The sequence below is a fragment of the Bos grunniens genome, chromosome 24, assembly GCF_055505025.1.
Source record: "Bos grunniens cultivar Pamir isolate PY7600 chromosome 24, Bosgru_T2T1.0, whole genome shotgun sequence".
NCBI lineage: Eukaryota > Metazoa > Chordata > Mammalia > Artiodactyla > Bovidae > Bos > Bos grunniens.
The window spans coordinates 22,982,124-22,997,565 of record NC_141188.1 but is presented as its reverse complement, the minus strand read 5'-3'; the positions used below and the strand labels follow the sequence as shown (position 1 = coordinate 22,997,565).

The window sequence follows — 15,442 nt, the reverse complement described above, 5'->3', positions numbered from 1 at the left end:
TGAAAACTTGACTTGTGACAGAGCTGGCCCTTATGATACAGCAGACTGTGAGATGAGTACCACTAGGACTGTTGGTTGCCCGTAAGGAAAATAAACGAAGTTGGATACTTGCTGCATGAAAACCCAAAATCAGTTTCATGAAGACTAAAGACAAATGTGAAAGGCAAAAATACAATTCATTTTGAAGATAATATAGGAGAATATGATTTTGGAGTAAGGAAAGATTTCTTAAATAAGACACCAGTCAGATGGGGAGGATACTCTAAAATGTGGCTCCCAATGGCTCTGAGAGGGGCAGTGTTCCTTAGAAGGAGCTGTGGTCATGTGTGGTTTTTCAGGTTCATAAAAATCGCAGTAACCAAAAGGAAAAATATTTTAGTGTGTATGATCAGACAATTTATATGAAGAAATACAAACTGCAATAAAAAGAACTCATTCTAATAATTAGAAAAATAAACTTTTTTAAACCTAGAGATACTGTTTAACATTATTATAATTACACAGTTGCAAGAAAATAGCATCCAAAGTTGATGGCATTATAAGGAAGCTGTATATACATATACATAAAACACTTTTGGAAAGTAGTAGTAAGCAGTGCCACAAAAAATTATTTAGAAGTTTACTCCTCAAGCAAAAGTGAAAAAATATATATGAACATGACCCCTTAGTTTCTTAATAGCAAAAATCTATAAGAAACACAAATGTCCAAAAGTCTATTTTTTAAGAAAGTTATTAGCTTAAAACTGTTAAATATGTAGTCATTAAAAGTGTTATTTTTTAATACTGTAGAAATATTTGAAGTACTTTTCATGTGGCAAAAAATGTAAAAAGTCCGAATGGAAAAGGGGTGGAAGGTTATTTTCGATGGGTTATAAATAAATAGGATAAATGATGCTAGCTTGGTAGGATAGAGTGGGGGATTTTTTTCACCATTGTCCTTAACATTATAGAATGCATTTTTATTTTAAAAACACTTAGTATATACTTGTTATGTAGTTGTTATGATAGACCTCAAAAAGGAAAGTTTTCAAAGATTTTTCATCTGCTTTTATGATTCCAGGAAGACAGTGGTCTGTCCCATCATAGATGTGATCAGTGATGACACTTTCGAGTACATGGCAGGTTCTGACATGACCTATGGCGGGTTCAACTGGAAGCTCAACTTTCGCTGGTATCCTGTTCCCCAAAGAGAAATGGACAGAAGGAAAGGTGATCGGACTCTTCCTGTGAGGTAATTGATTCATCAAACATTTTCCCCAAAATGTTACTGGCGGGGGATTGTGAAGCTTCGGGAATCACATTAGAAGGATTTTAAATGTATTTTGAAAGGCATGAAGGATTTGTTCACCATATGTGAAGTTAAGAGCCATTTTTCATTTATTTGAAGTAATATCATTATTTATTTGAAATAATGTCATTATTTCAAAGACGGGTTTTTTTTTTAAGTAAAAAAAAATAAGTTCAAATTTTTCATTTCTATAAATCTAGTGCCTATGAGAAATGATAGTGACATGCATATGTTCTTTCATTCCTACATGAACAGCAGTTTGTAAATCTGTAATTTATGCTTTAATTCAGTCACTAAGGATAATATTTAACTTAAACCATCCCTTCAGTAATTGTAAGTGCCAAGATGTGAAAGTATTGCCTAAAACTGGGTAATAAAATGTAAGACTTTAAATTCAGACATCTACCATCCTACAAGGTTAAAAAAAACTTGTTTCAAGTACAAAAATAACTAGAATTGACAAAAGTATAAAAGGGATATCCATTAATACATTTCTGCTTTTTCTTTTGTTCTGTATTTGGTCCTATATAGATTTTTTTTTTTTTCCCTCAGAAAGGGATAAAAAGCTTCATGCTATTGAGGACCTTTAGAGAGAGACCTTGAGCCTTCTGAGCCATCCTAGGATTTATTCTAATTGCATCAGCCTGTTGCTTCTGTAGTAATTGAGACTTGCTTTTTAGCCTTCTCCTCTCCTAGGCTCCCCAGATCTGTCTGCCTTTGAATTGAGTTCAGTTCTGACAGCTGGAGAAAGCTTTCACTAGTTCTATGCTCTTTGTCCCTAGCCAGCCCAAGTCCTCTCCTACTTTCCCAGTAAAGGGACTTTTTCACTCTTTGGCTGACAGTTCAAATCAGCATCTAAACCAAGGGTTGCTAAACATTTCATGGATGATAGACTTCTTTTTTATCAGAAAAATCTGATAAAAGCTAGGAGTCTTCCCTAAACTGGGGGGTAGGGCGGTAGGTAGGGATGTCTGTATAAATGACTGTTTTACATGTATAACAGTTCTAGGAAAATTAGATGCCAAACCTAGGGGAGGAAAGCCCTGCACTGAAGGATAATGCTGGGTGTCAGCCTATTTCCTTTGACTCCTAAGATATTAGGCTTTCTCATTCTTTTTTGTCTTCTAAAATCAAAGTAAGGCCTAACTTCTTGGTGGAAACAACTATTTCTTCTGTAAAAGCAAATGCTACCTCCCTCACCAGTGCATGGAATGAGGATGTTTTAGGATTATGTAGGTGGCCAGTTCATCCTAAACTATTATCTACATGTGTCCTCTGTTCCTAGAATTTAATTACATTCTCCCTAGTTGGAACCCATTTTTCTCCCATACTCATTCTTCAAGTAAACCAGTACTTGGTATTCATTTATTTAAATCCTCCTTTGTTATCATTTCTATGCTTAGTTCAACCTGTTCCCACTCACTCTGCATACCTGAGCCATGTTTTGTGGCAGAGAATTTACCGTACTTGGTCAGGATGATGATCCCCTTAGGAGGGATATATTGATTTATTCTGTACTTCATCTCCTTCCTTAAAGTTCAGGAAAAGAGCTGCATTGTTTTCATCCTGTTTAATCATACATCTTTGCAGTGTTTGCCACCCTTTAAAACCTGGTGTGCTAGAGCTGCTGATGTGAGTCTGTTTGGTTAACATGGTCAACTGCATTTTTAGTTGCTCGAAACTCCAGAGTGCATGACAGTTAGATGAAGAAGATTACAAGAAATAGCTTCAACTTAAGGAGTTTCGGGTGGAAGCTCAGTCAGGACCTGAGGATCAGGAATGGTACTGAAGACAGTAAGAGCCCTTGGGACCAGGCAGGGAAGGGTGTCCAGGAGGAGCTGTGACAGCGTGACTGGGGTGCAGGTCATATCTGGAAACCAAATAACTCAGCGTAAAAACAAAGCCCTTGGGGCCTGTGAAAGTTTCTGAAGAGTGTGAGAATCAGCATTTATTCCATAGTTATCAACAGTTATAAAACTACTTTTAAAAGCAAAAACTGATAGTAAACTTTAAATTGTTGCAATTAACAGTATAGTATTATGATTGAATTTCAGAACACCTACAATGGCAGGAGGCCTTTTTTCAATAGACAGAGATTACTTTCAGGAAATTGGAACATATGATGCTGGAATGGATATTTGGGGAGGAGAAAACCTAGAAATTTCCTTTAGGGTAAGTTCCCTTTGAAAAAAGTAATCTGTATAACCTCAAATATGAATATGCTTTGAATATTCGTGTTCTTTCTAAAGAAAAAATAAAAAGTGAATTTAATATGAGTTTAATCAGACTTCACAGCCTTTAGCCCATAAAAAGTTTGTTGATACTATTAAAGTATCTTTCTAAAATTTTAAGCAAATAATTCAGTTATATTAGTAGCTCACCTGTAAAATTTACATAGGATTCCCCAGTTGTCTTTACTTTCAAGGAGGTAATTCAAACTCTAAAAGTAAATAAAAATAACATGTAGTTTGTAAATGCTACTTTGTTCCTTAACTGCCAAAAACATGATTTTACCTTCTTTAATATGCTGTGTCCTTCTGGTTTGAGAATTGTTCTCTCTTATTTAAACCTGGCCACTTTACCAGCTTTCTGTTTTTCAATAAAAAGAAAAAGGCAAAAGAATTCTTAAATTATTCTAAATTAATTTAACCCAGTCAGCCTTAAGTCTTATGCATTTCATGTTCACAAAAATCAACTTATTTTTAGAATGATGTGTATTTCTGAAAATAATGAACTTTAGACACATGGCTTATTGGAAACCATAGTGAACTGCACAGAAGTCTAGCCCTGCTAGCTCACTGCATTCCTGGTGGATCACCTTGGTCTGTATAAGAGGAGAGGTTTGGACTCCAGAGCATCTTGGAGATCCTATTTGGCTGTATCACTTTATGATCCTGGGAAAACGTTAAAATGGGCACACTGAGTATTTAACAAAGTCAAGACTTTTCAAAAAGCAATGTAATTGAAAATAGTCTACAGTTAAATAGACTTTTAACTTACAAGGAAATGTATTTTGAAAGGAGTAGAAGGATAATTGATTAAGGATATAAAACCATACTTAATGATCTTTCTTTTACCCCTCTTTTTGTTTTTATGCTCACAAGGACACTAGACTGTGCTCTCACTGGCCACTGAGTAATTCATGAGTAATCCACAAGTTGAGAGTCCTAGATTCTGCTTAATGTATAGGTTGTGACACAGGTTTGGAGAAGGACGAACAGATAGGACCCTGGCTGACCACTCCATGGTCACAAGTTTTTTGACCATGAACCATATTAATAAATACATTATACACACAACCCATAATGTAAACATTTCATCATACAGTATGTCCTTGTTACTAAGTGCTGGTTGCAATTCATCAAATTTGAATTTTATGACCCTATTATGATTGATGGACTGCAGTTAGAAGAAAACACTGCTCTGGACCTCAGGTCTTTTCTGAATTTAACCTTCAACTTCTGGTTTGATCAGAACCAGAAATTGAGGAAGCACTGACTCTGGGACCATGTAGCAGGAGCTCCACTGTACATACACCCTTGATTCTGTGAAATTCCAGCCATGAAATTCAGTAGATGTGAACGATTTTTTTTTTTAACTGTCAGTGTTTAAAACGGGTCTTCTTTGCGGCTGTTTCCAGATTTGGCAGTGTGGAGGAACTTTGGAGATTGTTACTTGCTCACATGTTGGACATGTGTTTCGGAAAGCTACACCCTACACGTTTCCAGGAGGCACGGGGCAGATTATCAATAAAAATAACAGACGACTTGCAGAAGTATGGATGGATGAATTCAAGAATTTCTTCTATATAATTTCTCCAGGTTAGCATTATTTTGCATTAGAAACACAAGACAAACTTTCTTGGCCTGATCCTAATGCATTCTAAGGAGAGGTAAGAAGGACTGGAAAAGAAGCTTTGAGCAGAGTTGTTGTAAAGAATAAATGAAATTACATATGGTATAGAAAGTGCTTAGCAAAAGCCTGGTATAATATTTACATCACAGGAGACACAAGAAACACAGGTTCGATCCCTGCATCAGGAAGATCCCCTGGAGAAGGGAATGGCTACCCATTCCAGTCTTCTTGCTTGGAGAATCCCATGAATAGAGGAATATGGTGGGCTACAGTCCATAGGGTCACAAACAGTCAGACACAATTGAAGTGACATAGCACGCACAAGGGAACAATAATAATACATGATCCAGTATTGCAGAAATTACTGTTTTAGCTCAGGTACTTTCCATGTGTTTTTTTTTTTTTTTTTTAACACCTAACTGCAGCATTCAACATTTACATGAAATGGTCAAGTATTTCAAGGCCAATGCAAAGCCCTGTATCGTGCCTCCAGGAGCTTTTCTCTGCTTTTCAGAGTTTTGTGGCAACAGCTGTTCAATCAACTATAAATCTGCCTGACATTATGATTCTATACTCTTCAGTCACCACAAGACTGTCTGGGGTTGGGGTAGGGGGTGGTCGCACAATTTAGGGAGCCTGTGTGAGAAATACCTGACTGGAAACAATTGCTCTGTTTAACATCTGTTTCATATTTGGGCAAAATTGATCTTTGTTTTTGCCTTAGCAAATATTAAAGTTTTGTGATCCCATGTAACTTACATTTGTATGTATTGGCATGTAAACTGGTCTCATATGAATTTAATTTTTCTTTGGAAAACACATTATTTTCTTGTTTTATACCTTGGGAGGTAGATTTGTGGTATGTCACCAAAATGATATTGCTTTTCCTGTTTGGCTTGTTAGATGCAATATATAAATAGAAATGTATTACCTGACAGAACATTAATAATTCAATGACTTATTTCTTTTACCAGGTGTTACAAAGGTAGATTATGGAGATATATCATCAAGACTTGGTCTAAGGCACAAACTCCAATGCAGACCATTCTCTTGGTACCTAGAGAATATTTATCCTGATTCTCAGATTCCACGTCACTATTTCTCTTTGGGAGAGGTAAAAAAAAAAAAAATGTATTCTGTGTGGTTCTCACTTATTTGTAAAAAAAGAATAGAGGTTAAACTTCTAACAAGGGAGTACCTGTATGTTAAAATTACTTAAACTCAAGTACAGGAAAAGTCCTTGTTAGTTGATGCAGTCTGCCTCATAACTTGAAGTCTTATTAATTTATCATGTTACATTTTATTAAAATAAGGCTCTACCTCTCACCTTTCACAGTTGGACTTTTGTTATATTAGTGTCTTCAATAGACTTATTTTAACAAACTGGTTCATTTAGTTGAAACCATATATTCCTGAAGGTGATATCCTAACATTAACTAGACTGAATCAAAGTTTGAGAAACTTGAAAGTAGAATTGTAAAGAACTAACAAGGAAACTTGAAAGACTGCGTATAAGAAGTTGTGTTTTTAACACCTGTTTGTTTTCCTTTCAGAGCCCCAAATCTCCATGTGGGCTTGTGGGTTAGCATGCTTACTCTGATGATGACTTTAGTCTTTGCTCTTAGAACTCAGCAGCAAATCTTCTTGAAACCTGAAATTATTTATTAATGCTTATAATTGGTCAACACAATTAGCTGTGCTTTTGGAGTTGGATGCCCACAGTGGAGGGTCGGGTTTGAAAGAGGCTTGCCCTTGCACCTTCTGGTATAACTGCCGGGCGGCCTCAGGGAAGCATTTCCTGTGCCCTGTCCTCACTGTGTTCCTAGACTGTCAGTAGCCAGTCACTCTGCTTCCCAGCCAAAGCAGTGCTGTGTATAGGAAATCTACATGGGTCCTTCCCTTAGTCCAAGGGTATGATCAAGTCAGGAGTCCCAGTAGTTTCCTAGGGCTGCCGTAGTAAAATACCACAAACTGAGTGGCAGTGGCATAGAACATGGGAAGGTATTGTCTCGCGGTTCTAAGGACGAGAAATCTGAGATCAGAGTGTGGGCAGGTTTCTGAGGCCTGTGAGGAAGACTCTCTCCCCTGCCTCGTTCTGGCTTCTGGTGGTTTGCTGACAGTCTGTGGTATTCCGTGGTGTGTGGAAGCATCACCCTGATTTCTGCCTTCGTCTTCACATGGCGGTCTCCTGTGTACACATCTGACTCCAAATATTCCCTCTTTACTAAGGACACCAGTCACACTGGAATAAGGCCTACCCTAATGACCTCATTTTAATTTGACTCCCTCTGTAAAGAACCTGTCTCCAAATGATGTCACATTCTGAGAGTAATGGGGGTTAGGACTCCAATATGTGAATTTGGGGGGACACAGTTCAGTCTGTAACAGAGATTGAGCTAGGTGGGGCTGGATTGTAGTTGTATAAAGACTTAGTTCACTTCCAGCTCAGGTATGCTTCTTAGGCCTGGTCTTTCAAAGCTTCTGAGTAATCGCACGGAGGGGTCTCTGTCTCCTCAACCCTGACAGTTTTGCCTTTCTGAGGTTTTGACGTTAGTACTTTAGCCTCTCACCTTTTTCTGTGGGAGGACCAGTCGTTATTTTTTCAAGTCTCTTTCTGGCAGGAATTTGTCTCCTAAGCACCAGGAGATGTGGATGGTTTCTGTTTTAATTTATTGAAGTATCATCGATTTACAATGTTGTGTTAGTTTCTACCATACAGCAAAGTGATTCAGTGATACATACATGTATATATACGTTATTTTTCATGTTCTTTTCCATTATGGTTTATCACAGGATATTGAATATATGTTCTCTGTGCTCTACAGTTGTTTATCCATTCTATATATAATCGTTTGCATCTACTAATCCCACAGTCTTAATCCATCCCTCTCCCACACCTTCCCCTCGGCAACCACAGATCTGTTCTCTGTGACTGTGAGTCTGTCTGTTGCATAGAACAAACATTTGTGTCATTCATTTGTGTCATATTGTAGATTCCACATATAAGTGATATCATTTGGTATTTGGCTTGATAGTCTCTGCATCCGTCCATGTTGCTGCACATGGCATTATTTCATTCTTTTTTATTCCATTGTATATATCTACCGCATCTTCTTTATCTGCTCATCTGTTGAAGGACGTTTAGGTTGCTTCCAGGTCTTAGCTATTGTAAACAGTGCTGCAGTGAACACTGGGGTGCGTGTTTTGAATTACAGTTTTCTCCAGATATATGACTAGTAGTGGGATCACAGGATCATATGGCAACTCTATTTTTAGTTTTTGAGGAATCTTCCATAGTAGTATACCAGTTTACATTCCCACCACCAGTGTAGTGAGGGGTCACTTTTCTCCACACCCTCTCCAGCACTTGTTATGACTTTTTAACGGTGGCTGGTCTGACCAGTGTGACGTAGTACCTAATTGTACTTTTGATTTACATTTCCCTAGTAATTAGTGATGTTGAGCATCTTTTCACGTGCTTGGCCATCTGTGTGTCTTTGGCGAAATGTCTGTCTAGGTCTTCTGCACATTTTTTGATTGAGTCGTTTTTTGATAGTGAGCCACATGAACTGTTTGTAAATTTTGGAGACTAAATCCTTTGTTGATGGCATCGTGTACAGATATTTTCTCCTATTCTGGGGTTGTCTTTTGGTTTTGTTTATGGTTTCCTATCTTTAGGTAGGTAGTTGCATTAAAAAATAAAAAACTGCAGTTTGGGTGAAAGTTTGGAATGGAGATCTAAATTTAGGGGTTGTCAGTGTATAGGTGGTTTTTAAAACCACAGAACTTGATGAGAGCACCTTGGGGTGAGTGAATGTAGATGGACAAGAGGGAAGGAAGGAGGAATAAGACATTTAAAAACTCCACAATTTAGACATTATGAAGATGAGAGGGAATCAGCTAAAAAGATTGAGAAGGAGCAGGCATTGAAATAGGAAGATACCCAGGAGAATGATGTGCCTAGTAAGTGAAGGACTTGCTTTAAGAAAGAGGAAGAGATCAACTGTGTGGAGCACTGCAGAGAAGGGAGGAAGATGAGTCCTGAGAACTGGCCACTGGGTTGGTGAGGGAGACATTGTCTAGAAGCTCCCTCTCACTGTGTCAGGCGGGTTCCCCTGGAGATGGGGAGGGACAGGATCTCTGATGGCTTCATAGGAGATCAGGAGAAGAAGTAGAGATGAGAAGCATGGACAAGAAATTGTACTGTAAAGGTGAACAGAGAAGTGAGTGGTAGCCGGAGAAGTAAATGGGGTTAAAGAAGGGCTTTTCTATTTGTTTTTACTAAGATGAAATGGTGCTGATGGCAGTGATACAAAGGAGAAAATTTGAAGATGCTAGAAAAGAGCTGCTGATGGCTGGAGTCACATGGAGGGGGGTCGTGGTGAGCTCTGATGCACAAGTAGGGAGGTGGTGGGGGGAGAAGGCAGTCCTCCACTGCACCAGGAAGGAAGGTAGAGGGGTGGGCCCAAGTCAGGTGAACTGTGGGTTGAGGGCTGGAAGCTGGAACTTTGAGGTGGACGTGAGAGGAAGCTGTCTGGTGACTTGATTCTTCAGCTGAACACAAGATTGTGGGCTGAGAGTGAAGGGGGATTGTTGGTGATGGGGGTTTGGGGAAAGAGGGGAAGACATAAAATAGAAATTAATAGGATATGGTGGAGCAAATAGATCACAGGGGGAGCTGCAGGGTGGTGAGGAGCCGCCTGGTCACAGCATCTCCAGAGCCAAGGCAAGCATGGACGCCACGTCCGTCCTTGGTAGTTACTGAGGCTGCTTCAGGGCTGAAGGGAGCTCCCTGCCTCTGAACTTTGTTGTGATTTAAGGAAGTCACCTCAAACACACGAGGAGTATGTGGAGTTCCTTGCCTCATTAGTGAGCACCTGCTCCCTTTGCTGTAGCCTCATTCTAGTCAAGGAAGGCCCAGCGTGGGTGAGGCCATGGGAAGGCTGTTGGCAGTTGCTTACCTTTAAATGGGGCTTCCCAGGTGGCACTAGTGGTAAATAACCCACCCAACAATACAGGAGATGTAAGAGACTAGGGTTTGATCCCTGGGTTGGGAAGATCCCCTGGAGGATGGCATGGCAGCCCCCTCCAGTATTCTTGCCCAGAGAATCCCATGGACAGAGGAGCCTGGCAGGCTTCAGTTCATAAGGTGGCAAAGAGTCAGACATGACTGAAGGGACTTAGCACAGCACAGCAACTTTTGAGGAGCTTTTTTTTTCTTTTCTTTCTTTGAACCGACCCAGTTTTGGACAACACTTAGGCATTGTTAGCTAGGTCAGAATATAGGCGTATTACAAAGAGCCACTTGTCTAACCCACAGTAGCTGATTGCCAAGGCAGGCTTGCCTTTTACCTGCCTCTTGCCAGCTGGCTTTGTGTATAAAGAACAGATTTTACCCTCTCTGGCCTGCTTGTTATTGCCTTAGTAACAGCTGGTTTTAAGCACTTATGCCCTTCATGCCAGGCCACGCTGTCCTGGGTGAAGTGCTGGTGTGGGGACTGGGGTTGTTTATAAGCACCCACCACAGTGCAGCAGGGCACTTGTGCTTGTGATCATAGCTCCTCCTGTGTGAGCTTTCCTTCCCCAGAGACTAGAACCTAGCCCATCAAGGATCACTTGTCATCTTATAAGGGCCCAAGGAAACCTGAAGTCAAGGATTTTAGAGCAGAAGGAGAAATCAGAAGGTGTACATTTAGTGTGTCTGGGTTCATAAAATCCCGCTCTGTAATTACAGCTCTGGTAGAACCTGAAACTGAATAAATATGTTTCATGGTGATATCTAATCATTGTTAATGCAGGAGTTGAACTGTCTAAATAGCCACAGAAAGCAAATAATCCAGTCTTTTACAGTTTAACCAGTGCTAAGGACTGACCATTTGCTTTTGCACCCTAAAATTTTCTGAGCATGAACTTTATGTCAAGCACCAGTCTGATGCTTTATGAATATTAACTCATTTTCCCAACACTTTGAGATAGGTGCTATTATCCCCCACTTTACGGGTCAGTCAGTTAAGGCACAGAGAAATGGTTTAAGCAGCATGGCTCAGGCACAGCCACAAAATGGAAGAGACAGGGTTTGAACACAAGCAGTCTGGCGCGAGAGCTTGTGCTTATAACCACTGACACTCATACTCTTCCTCATGTCTAACCAGTGTTACTCATGACTCTCACGGGAGAGAGTGAAAAAGGAAGTCTAGATTCCTTAGTAGTAGATCCCCAAATACCTTTAATTGCTTACACTGTCCCCGCTAATGAGGTGCCAGAATTCTGGAGGAGACTGTAGCAGAAACCGAGAAACTGAGGCTCTGATTTCTTGCCCGGTTTCATTCACAATCATCAACTTGTAAGGTGGAAAATAACATTTTAGTAACAGCCGTGTACACCTAAGCTAAGGAAGGAAAATCAGTAGCTATTGTGGGCCTACTGGGTGTCGGTTTCTTCTGGGTCTGTGTCTGTTACCTCGCTTACAAATGAGAAAATGAGATTTTACAGCAACTTCTGCTGATGTCTGATGTCTCTCAAGGTGCCCATTAGAAAGGCAAGGGATAGGGGAGGAGAGGTGGATTTTATGGCCAAAAATATTTAGGAATTGCTGCTCTTTATATCTTACATTCTTCTGTACCTTCAGTCCCCACCCCTACCAAGAGTCTATTAAAAGGTTTTGAGAAGTTGTTCAGTAAAGAAAATCTATTTAAATTTGTTAATCCACTTCAGTCACTTAGTCATGTCTGACTCTCTGTGACCCCATGGACTGCAGCATGCCAGGCTTCCCTGTCCGTCACCAACTCCCAGAGCTTAAACTCATGTCCATTGAGTTGGTGATGTTAATCCAGTATTTCCTAAACAGACTTGATCACAAAATCCTTTGTTTAATGGCAGATACTGTTGTGCAAATCGTAGTTTTGGGAATCACTGTCTTAGAATACTGACCTGCCAAGGTCACATGGCTAGTAATGAGACCCAGCCCTGCACTTCCCCCAACCCTAAGCTCTCACACCTACCCATCTGCCTCCAGAAACCTTGAAAGTGTGGCCATTGCCCCCAACCGCATACTTCAGATATCATTATGATTTTAAGTGTCAAATTTTGAGTAAACAAGTCTGGTACTTATTTCTATTCTAGTATGAACATTGAAACAAGTACATATCACCACCGTTTCTACCTTCCATAGTTCACTGGAGAGCAGATGACTGGTTACATAGCCTTAAGGCTGTATATGGAATTACAGTTTTGAACATCTAATCCAGCACTTCTTTAAAAATGTTTGTCCCTAATTTTTTCTTCTTCCAAAGGCTCGAAAATTAACTCCCACCAAACCAGCCGATTAAATAAATGATCTACTGCCTCTTGACATCATAAAGGATAGAACTGTTCCCAAAACTCACCCTTAGTCATCCTGGTTTTTCATGTCCTCAAAAAATCATCTCGCACACTCCATAGGTGAGGTAGCCCACATGTGTTCCTACAGAGGAAGAGGATATTCCCTGAAAAGTGTCTTCTCTAGCAATTAGCATATGGAAAAACTGCCTGGAGAGCAGCTCAGAGATGCCACCTACATGTTAAGCCCGACAGAATCCTCTCTGCCCAGGGACCAAGCATCACAGCTGCCCTTCTACAGAAGTGCTTTCTCACTGAGTGTGCGAGGCTTCCCCTATGCTTTTTTGGAGCAGTGCCATCAAGCCCTTGCAGTGGACTGACCACTCAGTCCCTGACCACCGGTCTTAGTGGGGCCACTTCTTGCTGATCAGAGTTCATTGTCACCAAGACAGGTGTTGGGAAGCCGTGGTTTCCAATCCTTGGAGAACTCTACTTCTCACATCTAGTTGTTAGTAGTAGTCTCAAGGGATGGAGGCCCAGATCTCTTATGTCAGAAAACAGTCCAGAAATGTTCTTAGAAATGGATGAAATAGTAGAAGATGTTACAGGTAAAACTCATAGAACAATGCCTAGTGCAGAGTAAGTGTATTTTATTTGCTGTAATTGTTAGCAACATCAGTTACGGTAACAACATCGCTTAAGTTGATATAGTTACAGAGTGATAGGAAGTCCAGTTACACTTGGGGAGAATTGTACTTTTAAAATTTTGATTCATATTCAGTTTGGTAAAAGGTAAGTATTTAACCAAAAAATCATCTCATGTGAGAGGGAGAAGCTGACAGTGATGTTGGTTCTTCCCTCATCATTTCTGTGACATTTACCACCTGTCTTCGGAAGCCTCTGTGTCTATATGTGGAGGGAAAAAAATTGAAGAAAATGTAGGACTGGGGATTGGTAACTTTTCAACAGTATAAGGAAATAATCAATTTATATGGATAGATGAGATAAAGACTCATCTTGTCAAAATTGGAACTAAAGTTTTTGTCACGTAAGAGAGCTGTGATCATCAAGTATTAATTGCCTATCCACTGAGGTACAGAAAGATGTCTTTCATGCATATTTGTATCTAAGTATAAAACCTTTTATAAAATCTACTTGTGAGGTAATAGGTTTCTGTTTTAAAATAATGGATAAAAAGATTATGTGTATTATGCAGTAAAAGAATTCCTGGAGACTGATGTGATATGTTATACCCAGGAGTCTCCTCAGAGGCAGGAGTGGCAGGGTTATGTTAAAATGTTCAGGTAAAGAAATGTTAGCATTAAAGATTTGGAAAATCCTGTATTTGCTTGAACTGAGTTTGAGGTTTTGATGGAATAGCCAGATGGAGGAGACTGGTGATAAGGCAGCAGTGCAGATTATTACCATTTGAGTCCACTCTGTGCTGGACTCCAGAATAGGTACATGGATGCCCTGTCTCACCCAGCCTCAGCATAGAGCTGACTAGTCACTCTTAGGAAATTGTCCTCAGAGGGTCTGGATTATTTGGACTTAAACTGAGGCCCTCTCTTAGGCCAAAGCCCCAGTTCTTCTTCTGACCCTCTGGGAATAATAGTTATTCATACTTAGACTACTCTATCTTTAAAAAAAAAAATGCATCTGGACTTGTTAATGCCTTATTAAAATAGAATAATATGTAGACAGCACATGTTTATGAAAATAAATGAGTTATTTGTGGTTTTAGCTTTACTGCCACGTTATCTATCACACACAACTTTCCATCTACATAACATATAGTTTGTCCCACATTTCTCTTCTGGCTTACCTGCTAATGTATGAGAATAGATTTGGGACTTTACAAATGTCCATTAATTTGCCATATGCTTTTAAACTACTGTGGTTCAGAGAGAAACAAATATCAAGGAACAGAGCTTAAAATATTCTTCCTAATTCTGATGACTGATTCAGCTTTTTACAGTAATTGACAAACATCTAACAGAAGAGTGGTGTTTGCACTGCAGTGTGCTTAGGCTTCCCAGTCAAGCCAAGTTCTAGGTTCTTTGCTTAGAAAATACCCACCTTTAATCTCCTAAGAAGTCATCAAAGTAGTTAACAAAAGTACTGCTCCCTTATCATGGTGGCAAACAGTGTCCACAGGGACACTGCTTTAAAATTATTAGGCAAAGTGGAGCTTACTGAGTTAAATACAAATTCCAGAAGAACAGCTTGGGATGAAAGAAATAAGAACTTAAAGGATTTCTCCTTGAAACACAAAAATTATTATATAAATAGTTAAGAGCTTTTTAGACCACAGAATCTTTAGGCCATGATGTTCCCCCTGCTCTCAACTCATAGACCTTGCCTCAGGAATTAAAGATTTAGTGGGAAGTTTGAATCAATTTTAGTGTGTGTGTAGATCTGTATGTGTCTGTCTAGTGAACCTCTCTAACTCGTGGTGTTTTCATTATTCATTTTCCCCTAGATACGAAATGTGGAAACAAATCAGTGTCTAGATAACATGGCTAGAAAAGAGAATGAAAAAGTTGGAATTTTTAACTGTCATGGTATGGGAGGTAATCAGGTGAGTATTTTAGTAAAGCTTTAAAGTGATACTTTTTGGATTTGTTTTAATCTTCCCTTTTTGTCTCATGATATCATTCAGGAAACATTTTCCTACCTCTAAAGAGCAAATAATAAAGACCTTTAGAAGAATGGAGCCTTCAATCTAATGACTGTTTTTAAAGTGAAACATTTGTAAATGGCCCTTTGTGAGAACCATATTTACATTGTTGTACATGAGATTTATTTTGCCCTTTTTAGTCAAACAGATGACAACCCTTGACAATAAACTCAGTGTATACAGAGAACTTAAGGTCATTTTTTCTTCTCCTCTGCAAAAATAGTGGTGGCTTTTCTGAATCATTTATTCTCTATTATACTAATAAAAGTTCAAAAAGCATTTATTTTCAATACTTGTTTTTT

At 39.3% G+C, this 15,442-nt stretch overlaps 1 protein-coding gene across 2 annotated transcripts in view; it reads left to right on the top strand.

Annotated features, from left to right (window-relative positions):
• GALNT1 (polypeptide N-acetylgalactosaminyltransferase 1) overlaps positions 1–15,442 on the top strand; it is a 124,060-nt gene that overhangs the window by 100,219 nt on the left and 8,399 nt on the right. For both annotated transcript variants that reach the window (XM_086372740.1, XM_086372739.1), the window contains 5 exons: positions 1,061–1,231; positions 3,343–3,460; positions 4,929–5,109; positions 6,118–6,257; positions 14,943–15,041. In XM_086372740.1, coding sequence (XP_086228866.1) covers positions 1,061–1,231; positions 3,343–3,460; positions 4,929–5,109; positions 6,118–6,257; positions 14,943–15,041 — 709 coding nt within the window. The remainder of the gene's footprint in view (positions 1–1,060; positions 1,232–3,342; positions 3,461–4,928; positions 5,110–6,117; positions 6,258–14,942; positions 15,042–15,442) is intronic.